This window comes from Mesoplodon bidens (assembly GCF_964165515.1).
Source record: "Mesoplodon bidens genome assembly, chromosome: 7".
In the NCBI taxonomy this organism is placed as follows: Eukaryota; Metazoa; Chordata; class Mammalia; order Artiodactyla; family Ziphiidae; genus Mesoplodon; species Mesoplodon bidens.
In genome coordinates this window covers 89304802-89325995 of record NC_138164.1, presented here as the reverse complement: position 1 = coordinate 89325995, position 21194 = coordinate 89304802, and the positions used below count along the sequence as shown (strand labels likewise).

Below are 21194 nucleotides of genomic sequence, written 5' to 3'. Positions count from 1 at the left end.
TGAGCCGTGGCCGCTGGGCCTGCGCGTCCGGAGCCTGTGCTCCGCAACGGGAGAGGCCACAACAGTGAGAGGCCCGCATACCACAAAAAGAAAAAAAAAAAAAAAATACAAACACATGGAAGCTAAACAATACACTACTTAATAACGAAGTGATCACTGAAGAAATCAAAGAGGAAATTAAAAAATACCTAGAAACAAATGACAATGGAGACACGACGACCCAAAACCTATGGGATGCAGCAAAAGCAGTTCTAAGAGGGAAGTTTATAGCAATACAATCCCACCTTAAGAAACAGGAAACATCTCGAATAAACAACCTAACCTTGCACCTAAAGCAATTAGAGAAAGAAGAACAAAAACATCCCAAAGTTAGCAGAAGGAAAGAAATCATAAAAATCAGATCAGAAATAAATGAAAAAGAAATGAAGGAAACGATAGCAAAGATCAATAAAACTAAAAGCTGGTTCTTTGAGAAGATAAACAAAATTGATAAACCATTAGCCAGACTCATCAAGAAAAAAAGGGAGAAGACTCAAATCAATAGAATTAGAAATGAAAAAGGAGAAGTAACAACTGACACTGCAGAAATACAAAAGATCATGAGAGATTACTACAAGCAACTCTATGCCAATAAAATGGACAACCTGGAAGAAATGGACAAATTCTTAGAAATGCACAACCTGCCAAGACTGAATCAGGAAGAAATAGAAAATATGAACAGACCAATCACAAGCACTGAAATTGAAACTGTGATAAAAAATCTTCCAACAAACAAAAGCCCAGGACCAGATGGCTTCACAGGTGAATTCTATCAAGCATTTAGAGAAGAGCTAACACCTATCCTTCTCAAACTCTTCCAAAATATAGCAGAGGGGGGAACACCCCCAAACTCATTCTACGAGACCACCATCACCTTGATACCAAAACCAGACAAGGATGTCACAAAGAAAGAAAACTACAGGCCAATATCACTGATGAACATAGATGCAAAAATCCTCAACAAAATACTAGCAAACAGAATCCAACAGCACATTAAAAGGATCATACACCATGATCAAGTGGGGTTTATTCCAGGAATGCAAGGATTCTTCAATATACGCAAATCAATCAACGTGATACACCATATTAACAAATTGAAGGAGAAAAACCATATGATCATCTCAATAGATGCAGAGAAAGCTTTCGACAAAATTCAACACCCATTTATGATAAAAACCCTGCAGAAAGTAGGCATAGAGGGAACTTTCCTCAACATAATAAAGGCCATATATGACAAACCCACAGCCAGCATCATCCTCAATGGTGAAAAACTGAAACCATTTCCACTAAGATCAGGAACAAGACAAGGTTGCCCACTCTCACCACTCTTATTCAACATAGTTTTGGAAGTTTTAGCCACAGCAATCAGAGAAGAAAAGGAAATAAAAGGAATCCAAATCGGAAAAGAAGAAGTAAAGCTGTCACTGTTTGCAGATGACATGATACTATACACAGAGAATCCTAAAGATGCTACCAGAAAACTACTAGAGCTAATCAATGAATTTGGTAATGTTGCCGGATACAAAATTAATGCACAGAAATCTCTGGCATTCCTATATACTAATGATGAAAAATCTGAAAGTGAAATCAAGGAAACACTCCCATTTACCACTGCAACAAAAAGAATAAAATATCTAGGAATAAACCTACCTAAGGAGACAAAAGACCTGTATGCAGAAAATTATAAGACACTGATGAAAGAAATTAAAGACGATACAAATAGATGGAGAGATGTACCATGTTCTTGGATTGGAAGAATCAACATTGTGAAAATGACTCTACCACCCAAAGCAATCTACAGATTCAATGCAATCCCTATCAAACTGCCACTGGCATTTTTCACAGAACTAGAGCAAAAAATTTCACAATTTGTATGGAAACACAAAAGACCCCGAATAGCCAAAGCAATCTTGAGAACGAAAAATGGAGCTGGAGGAATCAGGCTACCTGACTTCAGACTATACTACAAAGCTACAGTAATCAAGACAGTATGGTACTGGCACAAAAACAGAAAGATAGATCAATGGAACAGGATAGAAAGCCCAGAGATAAACCCACGGACATATGGTCACCTTATCTTTGATAAAGGAGGCAGGAATGTACAGTGGAGAAAGGACAGCCTCTTCAATAAGTGGTGCTGGGAAAACTGGATAGGGACATGTAAAAGTATGAGATTAGATCACTCCCTAACACCATACACAAAAATAAGCTCAAAATGGATTAAAGACCTAAATGTAAGGCCAGAAACTATCAAACTCTTAGAGGAAAACATAGGCAGAACACTCTATGACATAAATCACAGCAAGATCCTTTTTGACCCACCTCCTAGAGAAATGGAAATAAAGACAAAAATAAACACATGGGACCTAATGAAACTTAAAAGCTTTTGCACAACAAAGGAAACCATGAACAAGACCAAAAGACAACCCTCAGAATGGGAGAAAATATTTGCAAATGAAGCAACTGACAAAGGATTAATCTCCAAAATTTATAAGCAGCTCAGGCAGCTCAATAACAAAAAAACAAACAACCCAATCCAAAAATGGGCAGAAGACCTAAATAGACATTTCTCCAAAGAAGATATACAGACTGCCAACAAACACATGAAAGGATGCTCAACATCTTTACTCATTAGAGAAATGCAAATCAAAGCTACAATGAGATATCATCTCACACCAGTCAGAATGGCCATCATCAAAAAATCTAGAAACAATAAATGCTGGAGAGGGTGTGGAGAAAAGGGAACACTCTTGCACTGCTGGTGGGAATGTGAATTGGTACAGCCACTATGGAGAACGGTATGGAGGTTCCTCAAAAAACTACAAATAGAACTACCATGTGACCCAGCAATCCCACTACTGGGCATATACCCTGAGAAAACCATAATTCAAAAAGAGACATGTACCAAAATGTTCATAGCAGCCCTATTTACAATAGCCCGGAGATGGAAACAACCTAAGTGTCCATCATCGGATGAATGGGTGAAGAAGATGTGGCACATATATACAATGGAATATTACTCAGCCATAAAAAGAAATGAAATTGAGCTATTTGTAATGAGGTGGATGGACCTAGAGTCTGTCATACAGAGTGAAGTAAGTCAGAAAGAGAAAGACAAATACTGTATGCTGACACATATATATGGAATTTAAGAAAAAAAAATGTCATGAAGAACATAGGGGTAAGACAGGAATAAAGACACAGACCTACTAGACAATGGAGTTGAGGATATGGGGAGAGGGAAGGGTAAGCTGTGACAAAGTGAAAGAGCGGCATGGACATATATACACTACCAAACGTAAGGTAGATAGCTAGTGGGAAGCAGCCGCATAGCACAGGGAGATCAGCTCGGTGCTTTGTGACTGCCTGGAGGGGTGGGATAGGGAGGGTGGGAGGGAGGTGCAAAAGGGAGGGGATATGGGAACATATGTATATGTATAACCGATTTAATTTGTTATAAAGCAAAAAAAAAGAAAAAAAATTAATTACCTACAAAAAAAAAATCAAAACTTCCAATTATGTCCAAGTATTACAGGATTATAACTATAATCTTGCCCGTAAGTTTCTATAGCATTATTTGAAACTAGCCAAATTTTTATTCAAAATCATTGAGAAATGATCTTAAAATACATTGTCATTGCAAAAGCAGTTATTTGTATTCAAGTAAAAGTAACAAATAATGCGAGTAGTCACCTTCTTATGACAAAGAAGATGAAGCAAGAGGACCCTCACAGGAAGTTTTATCTATATTATATTCCCTCTCTGAACAAATGCAAGTCCCTAACTGTCTAGATGGATTTTCTGCATCATTTCACATACTTACTTTTCCCAGAAACAGTCACCAAAAAAACATGCCCCCTGATGCTTATCTTCAAGTTTTACCTGAAGCACATTTTTATAGCCAATTTTCAAATTCCTAAAATCAAATGGAAAAACTGATATGACCATAAATGGAAACCCTAATCTAACTAATACAAATATTTTATAAGGGTCAATTTTAGCACATAATTTACACAAACATCCACTGGCCTTAAGTCATTATTCCAAACAGTTAACCCAAATTCATATTATCTACAGTTAAAAGTATTAATTTGCTTCTTATGGAGTTAGTCAGTCTTTAGTGTTAACTTGCTTTTCAGCAAGTACTTTTATTTTAAATTTAAGAAATTACATGCTGATTCAGTTCTCTGACACATAAATGTTGGTGAGGTTTTAAGGTACATTCCTCATCTGGTCCAAGATTTACTTATTTATCTCCCATTCTCAAATATTTATCCTAATAAAGGGATGGAGTGAATTGTATAATACAACAACTGAAACGACCTTTTGTATCTAGGTAAGGCGAGTATAGCTGATTAGCTTTAAGTAAAGACACTAACTTTACAACGTTTGGCTCAGTCCTCTTCAGAGCCCAGCTGTCTTGGGTATCCAAGCACTTGGCCAATTGTGTAGCATGAAGGCTCCACATCACCAAAATAATTCACTAACAGAGAAACAAGGTACATCTTAATATAAAACAATATACCACCAAGGACTCCAGACACAGTCCACTTATTTTTTACAACATAATTTAATTTGACTGACTTCATTTGAAGGTCTGTTCCTCTTCAGATCACAGTGAAGTAACCTAACTCATAAGCTGTGTCACTCCATACAGCCTCCGAGACATCAGAGATCTGTGTGATTCACCGAGACATCAGAGATCTGTGTGACTCACACTACAAAGCTATTGAATCACGATCCCTATTCTTTTCATGATATACTTCCGACATGTTTTTAAATGTACTTAATATATGAGAAAACTCCCCACAAGAATATAAAGGCACAAAAGTCTATTCAACAGATATTATTCATATGAACATTTTATAAATCCTAAAAAGATTTTCCAAAGTGTTCATCTGGTTGTCTGAAGTGCAAAGCCTAACCTTGAATAACTACATGCCTTTCAAGGGAACATGGGAAGCAGTCTTTGGAAGCATCCTTAAAAACAATAAGATAAATATGTCCAACTGGAACTAACTGATTAAATTCACTAGTTAACATTGCTTTCAAAATGTATAATATCTGGGAACTGAATATTACTAATCTTTTATGAGGTTTGCTTTTCTAATGAGCCTGGCCAACACTGCCCTAAAATGTCAACCAAGAATACAGAAGTGTAAATGAGGGAGAAAAAACACAGGTACTTTACTTTAGGTCACCTATCCTAGACTATTTCTTTTGATAATTTCTTTTGTGAAGCAAAAAATATGGATTTCAAGGGCTCCTTTAAACAATCTTTTACAGAAATAAATGGTTATAGGTAATATTTGAGGCTTTCCTTACAAAAGAGCACCAACTTTGTGCTGTGAAATATGAGAAAGTGTTCAACAACCGCCAATAAAACATCTCCTGCCTCCTTCCCAAGTATACAGAATGCAAACTTATTTTATACTATACGTTAATGCAGGGCAGGAAACAAACATATTTAAAGTACACACCATGAAAAGAAAGTTCTACAATGAACTATCACCACATGCAAAAAGGGTTCTGTATAACAAAGCTATTTCCATGTCCCCAGGGGGTGACCCAGAAAAAAAGAGTGCTTTGACCTGGTTATAACAACTTCTCTCTCTCTTGGTAATCTATCCTGGTCTTCAACAAATTATCACTCTCAAAGTTTTTCCTTCTATCAAATCTAAATCCTCAGTGTTAGAAGTTCAAGTTCATTTCCTTCTTTCGAGGAGCCATTTATTGAAGATGGGTAAAGAAGGAAAAATTAATGTCGGTAATCGAGAGAAATGACAATACAAAACCAGGTTTATTATGAGATTTTTGAAATAGCTCTAGTATGAAAGGCTTAAAACCAGCAAGTTGTATCTGGATAAGAAATTTCTATTCCTTATCTGAACAGCAAGCCAATTTCAATTTAAAACTGAAACAAAGCATTCTCACTATTTGGAGCCTCTGGTAATGAAGGAAATATTTAGTACTTAGATCTGAGGTACTAAAATGTCATGAAAATTTGTATTTCTACTGTCCTCCTAGAAAAGCTCACCCGCCTGAAAAACATGCAAAGCAGACAGACATCATAAATTCCCAGAAGATCTGCCTATTTATTGGAATCATGAATCAAGCCCAATCTCACTGTATTTGGTTTGTCTAAACTTTGTTGTGACCTCATCAATGTGTTACAAGAATCTCCTGAGATGCAGTAGGCTAGAGCGCCTTCTATTAAAACCTCCAAACCAAGGATTTCAAAGCTCAAAAGAAATCCACATTTCCAAAGACTTCTCAAAGGCAATGAGAAAGGCTTGAAGATGCTGCTTATTTGTTCTTCTAACATCTCTTAAGCCTCCTTCATGTAATTCTACTGCTCACTTTTAACCCTGCTTCCTATTTCTCCCATTTCTGGTCTTACCCACCCAATACCCTAGCAAGGGAGAATATTTTTTGATTCCTGATCTCTCCCTACCTCTCTTCTCTGTCGACAGTAGGTTTCTAGTCAGTTTCACTGATAAGTTCTTAATAGTACCAAGCTGTGGAGTGGCAAAAATGCAGAGCGACAGTGCAAGTACACACCCTACACTCCTTAAGATACAGTTTTGTGGATTATTCTCACCTTAAGCAAATCAGCACCCCAGAATAAAGACTGGTAAAGACGTGCAAAGCACCATGACAGACTGTCATCTACAGTAGAACTTGGTCACTTTAGAAACACAGGTAACTTCCCACACACAATACATCCATGTTTATTAGTTTCTACACTTTCACAGAAATTTTACCATGTGAAGCAAGGTCAAAAAGATGTATCTATGGATAGAATTCATCCTCAGATGAAACCACCTCTACATTCTTTTGCCGGAAGTGCAAGAATTTACAGAAGAAATACAACATTGGAAAGATGCACATAAATGCACCAAAGAGGAGGAGGACCCAATATTCAAGCCATATTTGAAAATTAATCCAAATTCATTGCAAAGGTATATTTATTGGTTTCTTAACATTTAAAAAAAGTACTGATAAGTTCATCAGTCTTAAAAAAGTAGAAGGGCTTTAGAGATGATTAGTATTATGAAAGTGACTATTAAAAACTAATACTCCAGTACATAAGCAAATTGCTTATGAAGTCTTTCCACAAAGGAATCACACACTAACTGTAAGAAAGACTTAATTTTACTGATACAACTCCCTCTGAAAACAGATATGGATATTCCATATATATTGTTGGCTTTAACCTATAATGTTGTATCTTAGAAATAAAGCCTTATTTCTCAAATCAAATTTTCATAACCTTAGTAATAGGAGCCTTACAATCATTTTGTTAGGTTTGATCGTGTACTGGTGCAGGGCACGGGAGGAGATTCAATAATCAAGTACAGAGACAGTAAGCTTTTATCAACACATGTGAGTCAATGCTGAGCCTGGTGCGCTATGGCAGAGTGCAATTGAGTGTTTTCCCCACAGGCTGTGGCTGATTATTGACTCCCCCCATTAGCATGTAGGGTGCATATTGAAGGTTCAGATAGAAGGCTGAGGGACTCCTATCCCAAGGCCAGTGCTGAAAGACAGCCTATCACTTCGTGTAACTGCAGTCCATGTGTGACAAACCTGACCTACATTTGTCCCTTTCTTTCTCACAAGAGCTTGTCCCTGTTTTAAGAAGCTATTTTCTAAAATGCATAAAAGAAATGACTTTTAAAATTGCTTAGGAAATGTGCGTTCCTAAGATATCATTTATAACAATCTTACAAGGAATATAGTTTATCCAGGAGATAATCATGAAAACCTAGTTCAGAGACAGCAAAGAGTGCTTTAAGATGTTATCCTTTATAGTATCTTCCTATAGATTGTCATTTATACAGTATATAGTCTTAAAAGTACTCAATGAAAATTTTAATCAGTACATAATTAAATTTAATATAAAGAAGTTTTTAAACATAAAAAAATATTAATTAGGAATGTATAATTAAGCATTTTTCATTAGTTACAAAAAGTAGCTTTCATGGCTTCACAAGAAGCCACATCCTAGTAGTTTTGTTGACCTCTCAATGGATACACAGTAATCACTACTAAGAATTGGGCATAATTAAAAACAGTGATGGGAGGGAAGGAGTAAAGGAGGCAATAACAACTTGGTGCAAATGCTGGAAAGCGTCCCCCAGAAATGGCTGCAGACTGTGCTTCACAGAGCTGCCAATGTGCTGGGGCTCCCCACCACAAGTACCTACCATGCCGCTGCAGGTCATACTCTTTTTTTGTCTCTTCATTCCCTAGAATTTTCCATGCCTGATCAACTTCGATGAACTTCTGTATACATTCCTCCACTGTTCCCGCTGGTACATCTGCACTTTGTTTATCTGGATGATACTGCCAATCAAAAACAAGGGGGGCGGGGTGATGAGTAGAGAGGGTGTGTGTGTGGGGGGTAGGTTAAAAAAAACCCTCTAAATCTGAGATTTCTTTAAGAGAGAAGGTAATGAGAAGATGAAAACTAAGATGCCAAGCAACAACACAACAGTGTTGGGCACCGGAGACAACGGCCAGGTTAATTAGAGCACTGGAGTAGCTATAAATCCACCAGTGACATGATCTGTCACAATGTGCAAAAACAGCATTTTCTGGATAATTTGCTGATGGAATCACTGGTCTCATGGACAATTTACCCAGAGAGGATGACTAACACAAACAGAAATAGGTACATGCAGACGAGCAGGACCTGACAGAGGAAGAGTACAAACTCTACAGAGTATGAAGCTCTCCTTATACAATATGCTTGGCTGTAGATATCATAACAATGGACTACTAGCTTTTCTTTTGAAATTACACAATTATTACTTTAGATTAAAATACTTCTCATCTTCTGGCTCAGCGCTGAAGATTTTAACGTTATAAATCCCCAAACACAAATTTGTATTGAAAAATGGTTATTTTAGGGCAGATTTGTAAGAAACAATTTTAAAGAACTCAACAAAACATTTGAATACAAATTAATTCGTTAGTAAATCTTTCTTGCATTTGTTTTCATGCTGAACTTTCTCCACACTGCTGGTGATCCTCACTAGCAGAGCAAAGGCTATTGTGATATTTGGTTGCCCAGAAGAACTAATGAACATCATGTATGCTGGGAGAAAGATTATAGGGCAAACAGAACCAGGCTTCCATTTTCCCTCTGGGAAACTATTTCTCTTCTTCTCCTCCTATGCCCAAATCTATCAGCTATTAATATTTAAATATTTAAGCTAATTAACATAATGACTGAAGAAAAGGAAACTTAGGCTTTATTGTTTCATCTTTTTTAGGCCATGATTTATCAAATGATGCTCATGAAAGTTATTCCCATACTGAGGTTTAAGCAATCCTTAAAGCTAAGATATTAAGTAATGTACCAAAGCCAAAATAGAGTAGGCTACATTAAGTTCTCTACCTAAACCTTCTTCTAACACTATGTGAAGAAGTTCTGTATAACAAGTTTGGTATGAATCAATGTTATTTCATGCAACGTGCTCAAATACACCACTAGTATACATTTAAGATGTATCAATACTTACACGTGAAAACGCAATCTCAGTATGCCGCTAACATTGAGTAAGGCCCTAGAGAAACCATTCCAATCTAGCAGCTGTATCACAGAAGTACAGACTGGAAGATAGGTAATTTCTAATAGGCCACTACAGAAACCAGTAGTGGTTGGTACAATGAAAAGAACACAATGGACTAATCATACACCAACCAGACCAAGAAAGCCCTACAAAACCAAGAATTAGTTCCTGGCACCCAAAACTAAAAGCTATCACTAAATTTTGAGTCATATATCAGTTCTATGGTAGTCAAAGCACAATTCAATCATTTCCCTAATTTGGTATTTTCCTATTATTTTAAATAAGTAATTCACCATCTGAGGCTTTTAGATCTATTCTGTTGTGCTAATAGAAGGCAATAAATTTTATGCTGTGATATAGGTTTTAATTAAAAAATGAAAGTTATAGCAAGAAAATAAGTATGTCATTTGGGGTACCAAAAGCCTCAGTCCAATCTGCTTTGACAGCAAGTTCCAGAACAAAATGAAGGTCTAAAAAAGATAATATTCTGTGGTAGGCTGATAATAGCCCCCCAAAATATCAGGTCCTAATCCCTAGTTCCTGTAAATGTTACCTCATTTGGAAAAGGGGTCTTTGCAGATGTGAATTAAGTTAAAGATTGGGAAGATTATCCTGAACTGTGCAGGTGGGTCCTAAATATAATCAAAGAATTTTTATAAGAAAGAGGCAGAGGGAGATGTAACACACAGAGGGGAAGGTGATGTGAAGACTGTGCAGAGAGATTTTAAATACTGGCCTTAAAGACTGGAGTGATGAGACCATAAGCCAAGGAATGCTGGCAGCCACCAGATGCTAAAAGAGACAAGGAATGGACTCTTCCCCCTAGAGCCTCTAGAGGAATGATGGCCCAGCCAATACTTTGATTTTGGCCCAGTTATACTGATTTTGGACTTCTAGCCCCCAGAATTGTGAAAGAATAAATTTCTGTTGTTTTAAGCCACCAAGTTTATGGTAATTTATTTCAGCGGCCACAAGAAATTATACACAATCTAAATACATCTACGGTTTAAAACTAGAATATCACAGACAAAACAACGTCTAAAGATATTTCAATTAAAGGTCTATTAATAAAATGGTGTCATTATTATGTACATATATATATATATATATATATATATATATATATATATATATTATTTATTTATTTATTTTTGGCCAAGTTGCATCTTCATTGCTGCACATAGGCTTTCTCTAGTTGCAGTGAGCAGGGGGATACTCTTCGTTGCGGTGCGCAGGCTTCTCACTGTGGTGGCTTCTCTTGTTGCGGAGCATGGGTTCTAGGCATGCGGGCTTCAGTAGTTGTGGCACAAGGGCTCAGTAGTTGTGGCTCACGGGCTGTGGAGCGCAGGCTCAGTAGTTGTGGCACATGGGCTTAGTTGCTCCACGGCATGTGTGATCTTCCCAGACCAGGGCTCCAACGCGTGACCCCTGCATTGGCAGATGGATTCTTAACCACTGCGCCACCAGGGAAGTCCATTATGCACATTCTTAACTTAAAACATGCAAAGATTCTTTATTGCGCACAAAAATCAAGCCTATGATACTAGGTTCCAAGACTTTCTGATCCCAGTGAATGTTAATTTTTTTCCTACTATTTCTATATTGGAGCCCTCCCATGAGAGGCAGGCTCAAGCATTCACTAGCACCACAAGGACCACAGTCATTTTCCTCTGTTGTCAAGGCTTATTTTATTTTACTTTTTAAGTTTTTTTTGGGAGGGGCTGTGTTGGGTCTTCATTGCTCCGCGCAGGCTTTCTCTAGTTGCGGAGAGCGGGGGCTACTCTCCATTGCAGCACGGGCTTCTCATTGCAGTGGCTTCTCTTGTTGCAGAGCACAGGCTCTAGGTGCGCAGGCTCAGTAGTTGTGGTGCAGGGGCTTAGATGCTCCACGGCACGTGGGATCTTCCAGGACCAGGACTCGAACCCATGTCCCCTGCATTGGCAGGAGGATTCTTATCCACTGCACCACCAGCAAGTCCCATCAAGGCTTATTCTTTGCTCTTCTTTACTTTGAATCCCACTAGCCAAACTTTCCCACTGTTGAGAGCCCAAAGCTATTCCTACTTCATTCACTCAATGACCAAATGAAAGACAGAAAATCTATAGCATCCTGTGTTCCAGGGGCTGACTTACTAACTGAGGAGCCAGAAACAGCCACACAAAGATAGCATGAGCTTCCTTACTTTAGAAAAATGCCAGCTAAATCATACAAACAGCAGGGAGTTCTGAGGAAAACACTCACCAATTAAATATAGAAAATATTGATACTCTTAACAGAATAGGTATGTACTAAAATCAATGTTGCAAAGTTCATTTATTTTAACTTCTATTTGCTACGAGTACTAAACTGAAATGCATTTTGCTGGAATTGGAAGAACTTAAGTCACCTAGAAGCAAGGAACTCAAAATTAAGAAATCAGCAAATCTTTCAACAAACAATTGGAAAATTAAAGTTTAAGAAATTACCAATTACAATAGCCTCAAGGGCAAAAAAAGGGAAATAAATGGAAAGAAATAATATGTTCATGATGAGAAAATCATGTCCATCTTTCCTAAACTGATACAAAAGTTTTATACAATTCCTATAGAATTCCAGTGAGCCACTCTGAAGAAGTAGACAAGATGATTATAATATTTACATGGAAAAACAAAGGATCTAGAACAGGTAAAAGAATCTTCAAAAAGTACATAGTTGAAGGACTTACATGATTTCATGACTTAATATAAAGCTATGGTAATCAAGACTGTAGTACTGGCATAAATATATAAAAATAGACAGTGGAACAGAAGAGTCTAGAACTAGAACATATGTATACAGTCAAGAGAGGTGCCAAGGCAGTTCAACTGGGAAAGGACAATCTAGAACAAATGATGTTCAAACAACTGGATGTCCATGTGGAAAAAAATTAACCTCAATCCCAATCTCATTACCTACACAAAAATTAATTCAAGATGAATCACAGATATAAATGTAAAACACAGAACCATAAAGCTTCTAGAAGGAAACACAAGAGAATATCTTTGTCCCTTGGCAGGGGCTGCTTTGACAAAAAGCACAAACTATAATGAAACAAAATGGATAAACTGAACTTCATCAAATTTTAAAATTTTCTGCTCATCAAAGATACCATTAAGAAAGTAAACAGACAAGCCACAGTCTGGGGAAAAAAGTACTGGCTAAATAATTATCTAACAGAGGACTTGTATCCAGAATAAACAAACAAACAAACAAAAATCCTATAAATCGATAGTAAAAAGACATACTAATTAAAAATCAGGGGAAAAAACTTGAACAGACGTTTTTCAAAAGAAGACATGAATAGACAATTACACACGAATGTACATTCAAACCTTTTCATTAGTTATCAGGGAAATGTAAATTAAAATCATGAGATACTTTTAAACACCTAATAGAATAGCTCAAATAAAAAAGACTGATGACACTAAATGCTGATGAGAATATGGAATAACTGGAACACTCATATGTTGCTGGCAGGAAACAATTTGGCAATTTGTTATAAACAAACACACATATCTACTCTGTGGTCAAGCAATTCCACTTCTGGATAGTTACCTAAGAGAAATAAAACATTAAAAATGTATAAAAATGTATGTCCACAAAAAGACTTACCAAAGAATGTACTAACACTCTTATTCATAACAACCACAACCTGGAACCATAAATGTCTATCAACAGGAGAATGGATAAACTATAGTATATCCATAGGGGAATACTATTCAACAACATAAAAGAAAAAAACTATGATACACTCAATAATTAACACAGATGAATATCTAAAACATTATGTTGGGACTTCCCTGGTGGTCCAGTGGTTAAGACTCCACATTTCCACTGTAGGGGGTGTGGGTTCAATCCCTTGTTGGGGAACTAATATCTCACATGCCCTGGTGTGGCCTAAATAAGTTAATTAACTATTATGTTGAGCAAAAGAAGCAAGAACAAAGTGTACATAGTATATGATTACATTGATATGAAATCCAAAGTCAGGCAAAATTAAATCTATACAGTTGGCCCTCCATATCTCTGGATATGCCATTCTATATAAAGGACTTGAACATCCTTGGTTTTTGGTATCCTCAGGATGTCCTGAACCAATCCCCCATGAATACCTAGGGATGACTATAGTGATAAAAGTTAAATGTTGGTTTCCAGGTTGGAACAGGGTATAGGGGATATAAATTAACTAGAAAGGGACATAAGAGAATTTTCTGGAAAAACAGAAATGTTCTATATCTTGTTTGGGGTGGTAGCAACATGGTAACAAATTTCACCAAACTGAACACTTAAGATCCATGCATTTTTCAGTGTATGTTGACCATATCTCATAGAAAAATACCTTCAAATATGTCTAAATGTTTTAAAAGGAAGTTAATGAATCTTTCTAAGCCATAAAGGAAAATGAGAAATTTCTTTCAATATTAAACAGAGAAAAGTACAATAAAAACATAGAAAACTAATGAAAAGACAGATATGAATTAGTGAAAAGTTTGAATTACAGCCTAGGTTTATAGAAATACAGTTTTATTTACTTTCAAGAACATATGCCAACCTCCAAAAACTTTAAAACATTTAAAAAAGTTTAGTGTTGCTGAGTAGAGGACTGAAGTACATTCAAAATTAAAATATGATAAATATGTCACAATACTAAAAATACTGAGAGAGTATCTCTCTGTGATTCTTTATTATAATAGGACAAAGCTGTCTATCTCCAAAGTTTTAGCAAAGTGCTATTTTACTATTCTTAATTGACTTGACACTCACAACTTTATGGTCTATGTAACTTCCTCACATGAGGGGAAAACTATTCAATTACATAGACCTATGGTTTTCAAATCCCCAAGCCACTTATTGAGGATGAGAAAAATAAACACAAACAAAAGATTAAAAAACTGTCTTGATACAAAAATAAGGGATCACTCATGACACTACAAAACATATAGAGAAAATAATTTTTTAACAGAATTGGTATGTGTTATCTACTTACTATCTAATTGATAACTAATATTTTAATTATGGACTCTTAATTCTGACTAGCTTAGATTTTATGGCAATGGGTTGTTCAATATGGAACATTTTATTTTGACTTCAAATTTTCTCCATAGAGTAAATCCAAGTGCTTTCAAAATTCCTAATTCTGGAGTGACTCTCACATTGTGTCAGCTCAGTGCAACTCAAAATGCGGTCATCAGATTTGCAGCATCAGCATTATCTGAAAGTTCATTAGAAGATGGCCCCATCTCAAACATACAGAGCGGGACCCCAGAATCTGTTTCACCAAACTCTCCAGGCAATTATTATGCATGCTAAAGTCTGAGAAGCACACTGTTAGCCTCTATTGCTTAAAACAAAGAATTATTTGCAAGTCAGAAAATGAGTGCTTGATAAAAAATTTCCCCTTGACAGATGCATTCCTCCAAATACTAAAAAAAAAAAGTGAGTGACACTCTGCAACTGTTAACCTATAACACCACAAAGAAAATTACATTAAGTGTACCAAGTCAGAAATTTTTCGATATTTGATACCTTTTGTTCAGTAATCATAAATGCCAACCCCTTTATTTCATTGTTTGCACAAATGCCAACTTACTTCAGTGATGAAGAAGCTGATGAAATCTGAACAATATGCAAGTGGTATTTTAACCTGTTGTTTTTTTTAAAGAGGGGGGTATAATTTGTATGAGTCTTCAGCTACTGAAGACTGCATTGGTGTCCACTGATAGGTTTAACACAAGTGCCAAGTGTTTTTCTATTAGAAAACACAGAGACAAGTGTTTTTCTACTAGAAGGGGAAAGAAAATTGAAGTATGTGTAAATTGTGAAAAGAGTACAATACAATACATTGTGAAAATTCTAGCAACTTCTAAAAGTTTTTAGTGAAAATTAATATATTCATTACCTCCAAATGACCTTGTCCATTCACTAAGCAACGTAAAGTTGAAATGAAATGGTATTTCTTTACAGTGAATGCATAAGACAGTTTTATGGTAAATTAACCACTACACAATAAGGTAATATTGGACCTAAACAGAGGTCGATCTGCTTAAATGCCTTTCTTACATTCCTTTTTAAAAGGAAATACTGCTTTATTTTACCAATAGCTTGCTACTTAAACATTAAATCAAACAAAAAGTTAAGGGGGTCATATATTAAGCCTTTACTACACATTTATGATTATACTGTTTGATTAAAAAAATACTGACTGCAAAAAAAATAACAACTATAAAAAGGACTTCGGGCAAATTTGATTAAACAAAAACTCCCACATCATCATGCTGATATTATTTGATCTACCAGTGTGGCCCCTGAGCATATAGCACTTTGATTTTTCTCTATACATTAACAATGAGTTTAGTACCATTAACAGAATGCTAGCTCTCATCACTAGTTTCACACTTTCTTGAATTCCAGAACCAAATTTCAAATATCTTCTAAGAGCTATCTTATTAGCACTACAAGTTCAACACATCTAAAACCCAATTTATCATCCAGACTCTAAAATTAGTTCCTTCTCCTGCTGAATTCCTTGTGTGTTAAGATCACCACCAAGCTTAATAAATGCTGAATGAATGTATGAAAGAAAAATACATTTCCTAATAATCCAAGCTACAATATCAGGGTAACCTCCCTTTTTCTCATCCCATTAAGAACCAAATTTTGTAGATTCTACCTACATAATGTTCTTTCTATTCCTAATGACAAACCTAGTTCAAACCAACAGTAGCTCCTACCTAGTCTCCAGCATTCATCTTCTAACAGCTCTCCAGTGCATCTACCTGCTTCCAAATTCACTCGCCTTAACTTAAAACCCTGACCATGTTATTCTCCACCTCAAAAATTTTAACTGTTCACATATTGCATAATAAATGAGTCATATTTAATCCTTACAATTAAAGTCCTCCAATAAAAGAACCCAACCTACCATTCAAGCTTTATCTATTACAAGTATTATAGATATGCCATCTATGTCAGTCTAGTCGTTCTACACATTCTAGACTAGATCTTCAGATATCACCCCTGAACACTCATACCTCTCTGTTTCCATGTCTTACTTACGCTGTTGTCTCCAATGGAACATCCTCCACTAGTTCAAATGTACCTCTTCCATGAGGGTGTGTTTAATATCCCTAGTCAGAGGGCATCACACTAGTTTTGTATATGTGCAACACTGTATCTTAACCGTATCTGTATCTCTTGCCAAGCCCCAATAGGACCAATGCTGAATTTCCATAATATCACAGTAGATACACATTTCCAAACAGATTATAATGCAGAATACTACTGAGGAACTTCAAAATGTAGCAAACATATAAACACTGAATAAAAGCTTATGGTGGGTCATTTTTATTTAGACTTCCCATGCTTTTGTGAGCCCAGTCATCACTACATTTTGAGGCACTCATCACCTCTAAAAATAAAAACTCATTTCTTTGGACCTCTGTTGTGAAATAAAATTGAAAAGGTCAAGTTGACAGAATTATGCAGTAGGCATTAGTAAATATGACCACAGTAATATCTGACAACTAAAATAGCATTCCCCAACATTTTTACTGGTGAAGAACTGCTTTTGATTTATCAAAGTATTAAATATAGGCTCCATTAAAATATTTCATGAAAATCAGATTCTTAATCTTTGATAATTTTATAAAAACCAAGGACCTTTTCCCTAAAGTGCTTATCACATCATTGTCTCTCCTCTCAAAAGAACTACAGTTCAGTCAATAAAAGTTAATTCCAAAGCAACTATACCCCAATTTAAAAAGAAAAGTTAATTCCAAATAACTCCATCTCTTTGCTCTTATTCTTTAAACACTATGACAGGTGGCCCTCACCAACACTGCTGAAGCCTTTCCCCACAACTCCACCTTTTCATCTCCTTCTCTCACATAGCACCGTCTTATGCTCATCTCTCTTCCAATCTCCCCTCAAAACTCCTCCAAAATATGCCCCAGATCCTAAGAGGTCTTGTAGTGTAACACCCCTCGCCCCACCTGAAGTGAACTGGTCGAGTCCTGATTACCTGCTGCAGAGACCAAGGCTCATATTTGAGACCTCACTTTCCTTCCACATCTGACAGAAGTGGGAGGCCTGAATTTCTGCCTGTAAACCCCATTCCTCCACCACCCACCAGAAAAGAAGAATCAAGTGTGGCTGGAAGGAAAGAGGCCAAGGGCATGAGTGCTCCCCACCACTGGGCCTCTGAGGTTTCTAGAAGTTAAGGATGGAGACAACGGGGTCTCTTAGGCAACTAGTAAAGAACTAGGGTTGTAGGAGAGCAGTTTCTCTCTGCCATTTTGCAACACAAAAAACTTCCATAATAGCTTTCTACAGAAGGGTCTACCTGGGAAGAAAATAGATGAGGAAACCAGGAAGGAGTACAGAATCACCTTATGTAATTCTCCTCAGGTTCAGGAAAGTCTTCCTACTACACTTCTTGGTCTTGCTTGCCATAATTGGCAATGGTTATTAACCTCTCAAACATATTATACAACAAGGGGGGAAAAAGACGGTCCTTGGATCATCAATCAGAACAGATAGTACAATTATACATATTAAAACCTAACTTTCCACCACTTTGAAAAACTAGAAATTCCTAAGTTGATATATTTAAAAAACAAAACCAAAACAAACAAAACCCCCCCACAAGGACATCTCCTTTCCCAAAATAATCTTCCCCGGTTCATTGCTATCTCCACCTCCCTCAAAGTATGTATCTTACTATACCTGTTTTTTTTAACTGCTGAATTACCTATGTTTATTGACAGCTTGTAATTAGCAGACCTCTTAAAAAGTTGTTTTATATTTGAAGAAACTGAAAGACAAAATATCAAGTAATGTTATTCAAATGAATAATATGTTGAAGTATAGATTTTAGGGTCAGACACAAGAATTTGTGTGACTAAGGCACAGCTAATCTTACAGAATAGGACTCGTATTATTATAATTAATATAAGTGAAATTAATAGTATTCAAAGTTAATATAGCCACTCTCCTTTTCAAAAATTATTGGTTTTTCAGATATAAACTTGTGATTCTAATTTTCTCCCATTCTACCAAACCTTACAGGTATGACCCTGGCTTTTTTTTTTAAATTTTATTGAAGTATACTTGATTTACAATGTTATGTTAGTTTCAGGTGTACAGCAAAGTGATTCAGATATATATATATACACACACACAAATATATATTCTTTTTCAGATTCTTCTCCATTATAGGTTATTACAAGATATGGAACATAGTTTCCTGTGCTATATAGTAGGTTCTTCTTGTTTATCTATTTTATATATAGTAGTGTGTATTTGTTAATCCCAAACTCCTAATTTATCACCCCTACCCTGCCCCCTTTGGTAACCACAAGTTTGTTTTCTATGTCTGTGAGTCTATTTCTGTTTTGCAAATAAGTTTATTTGTATCATTCTTTTAGATTCCACATATAAGTTATATCATATTATACTTGTCTTTCTCTGTCTGACTTGCTTCACTTAGTATGATAATCTCTAGGTCCATCCATGTTGCTTCAAATGGCATTATTTCATTCTTTTTCATGGCTGAGTAATATTCCATGTTACCTATATATACAACATCTTCTTTATCCACTCCTCTGTCAATGGACATTTAGGTTGTTTCCATGTCTTGGCTACTGTGAATAGTACTGCTATGAACATAGGGGTGCATGTATCTTTTCCAATTACAGTCTTCATCTTTTCTGGATATATGCCCAGGAATGAAATAGCTGGTTCATATGGTTCACTTTATTTTTAGTTTTTTAAGGAACCTCCCTACTGTTCTCCATAGTGGCTGTACCAACTTACTTTCCCATCAACAGTGTAGGAGGGTTCCTTTTTCTCCACACCCTCTCCAGCATTTATTATTTGTAGACTTTTTGATGATGGCCATTCTGACCAGTGTGAGGTGATACTTCACTGTGGTGGTTTTTTAAAATAAATTTATTTTATTTTATTTATTTGTTTTTGGTTGCGTTGGGTCTTCGTTGCTGTGCGCGGGCTTTTGTCTGGTTGCAGCAAGCAGGGGCTACTCTTTGTTGCGGTGCACGGGCTTCTCATTGTGGTCGCTTCTCTTGTTGTGGAGCATGGGGTCTAGGCACGCAGCCTTCAGTAGTTGTGGCACGCAGGCTTAGTTGCTCCGTGGCATGTGAGATCTTCCCAGACCAGGGCTCAAACCTGTGTCCCCTGCCTTGGCAGGTGGATTCTTAACCACTGCACTAACAGGGAAGCCCTTCATTGTGGTTTAGATTCACATTTCTGTAATAATTAGCGATGTTGATAGAGCACCTTTTCATGTGCCTGTTGGCCATCTGGACGTCTTCTTTGGAGAAATGTCTACTTAGGTCTCCTGCCCATTTTTTGATTGGGCTGTTTGTTTTTTTGCTATTGAGCTGTATGAGGTGTTTGTATATTTTGGAAATTAATCCCTTGTCAGTCGCATCATTTGCAAATACTTTCTCCCATTCCATATGCTGTCTTTTCATTTTGTTTATGGTTTTCTTTGCTGTGCAAAAGCATTTAAGTTTAATTAGGTCCCATTTGTTTATTTTGCTTTTGTTTCCATTACTCTAGAAGACAGATCCAAAAAAATATTGCTACAATTTACGCCAGAGTGTTCTGCCTATGTTTTCCTCTAGGAGTTTTATAGTATCCAATTTTACATTAGGTGTTTAATCCATTTTGAGTTTATTTCTGTACATGGTGTTAAAGAATGTTCTAATTTCATTCTTTTACATGTAGCTGTCCAGTTTTCCCAGCACCACTTATTGAAGTGACTGTCCTTTCTCCATTGTATATCCTTGCCTCCTTGGTCATAAATTAATTGACTGTAAATGAGTGGGTAAATGCAGAAAAAGCTTCTGATAAAATTCAGCATCCATTTATGATGAACAAAAAACTCTTCGGAAAGTGGGTGTAGAGGTAACATACCTCAACATAATAAAGGCCACATATGACAAACCCACAGCTAACATCATACTGAAAGGTAAAAAGCTGAAAGCATTCCCTCTAAGATCAGGAACAAGACAAGGATGCCCACTCTTGCCACTTTTATTCAACGTAGTTTTGGAAGTCCTAGCAACGGCATTCAGAGAAGAAAAACAAATAAAAGAAATCCAAACTGGAAAGGAAGAAGTACAACTGTCACTGTTTGCAGATGACATTATACTATATATAGAAAATCCAAAAGATGCCACCAGAAAACTACTAGAGCTCATCAGTGAATTTGGTATAGTTGCAGGACACAAAATTAATACACAGAAATCTGTTTAATTTCTATACACTAACAATGAACTATCAGAAAGAGAAATTTAAACAATCAAATTTACCATCACATCAAAAAGAATAAAATATCTAGGAATAAACCTACCTAAGGATGCAAAAGACCTGTACACTGAAAACTGTAAAACACTGATGAAAGAAACTGAAGAGCACACAAACAGATGAAAAGATATTCTTGGATTGGAGGAATCAATATTGTTAAAATGACCATACTACCCAAGGCAATCTGCAATCTACAGATTCAATGCAATCCCTAATGAATTAACAATG

The 21194-nt window shown here is 36.3% G+C and overlaps 1 protein-coding gene across 2 annotated transcripts in view; it reads right to left on the bottom strand.

Moving 5' to 3' along the window:
• The window catches only part of DNAJC24 (DnaJ heat shock protein family (Hsp40) member C24), a 68959-nt gene that overhangs the window by 14940 nt on the left and 32825 nt on the right, over positions 1-21194 (bottom strand). For both annotated transcript variants that reach the window (XM_081241125.1, XM_081241126.1), the window contains exon 3: positions 8250-8388. In XM_081241125.1, coding sequence (XP_081097251.1) covers positions 8250-8388 — 139 coding nt within the window. The remainder of the gene's footprint in view (positions 1-8249; positions 8389-21194) is intronic.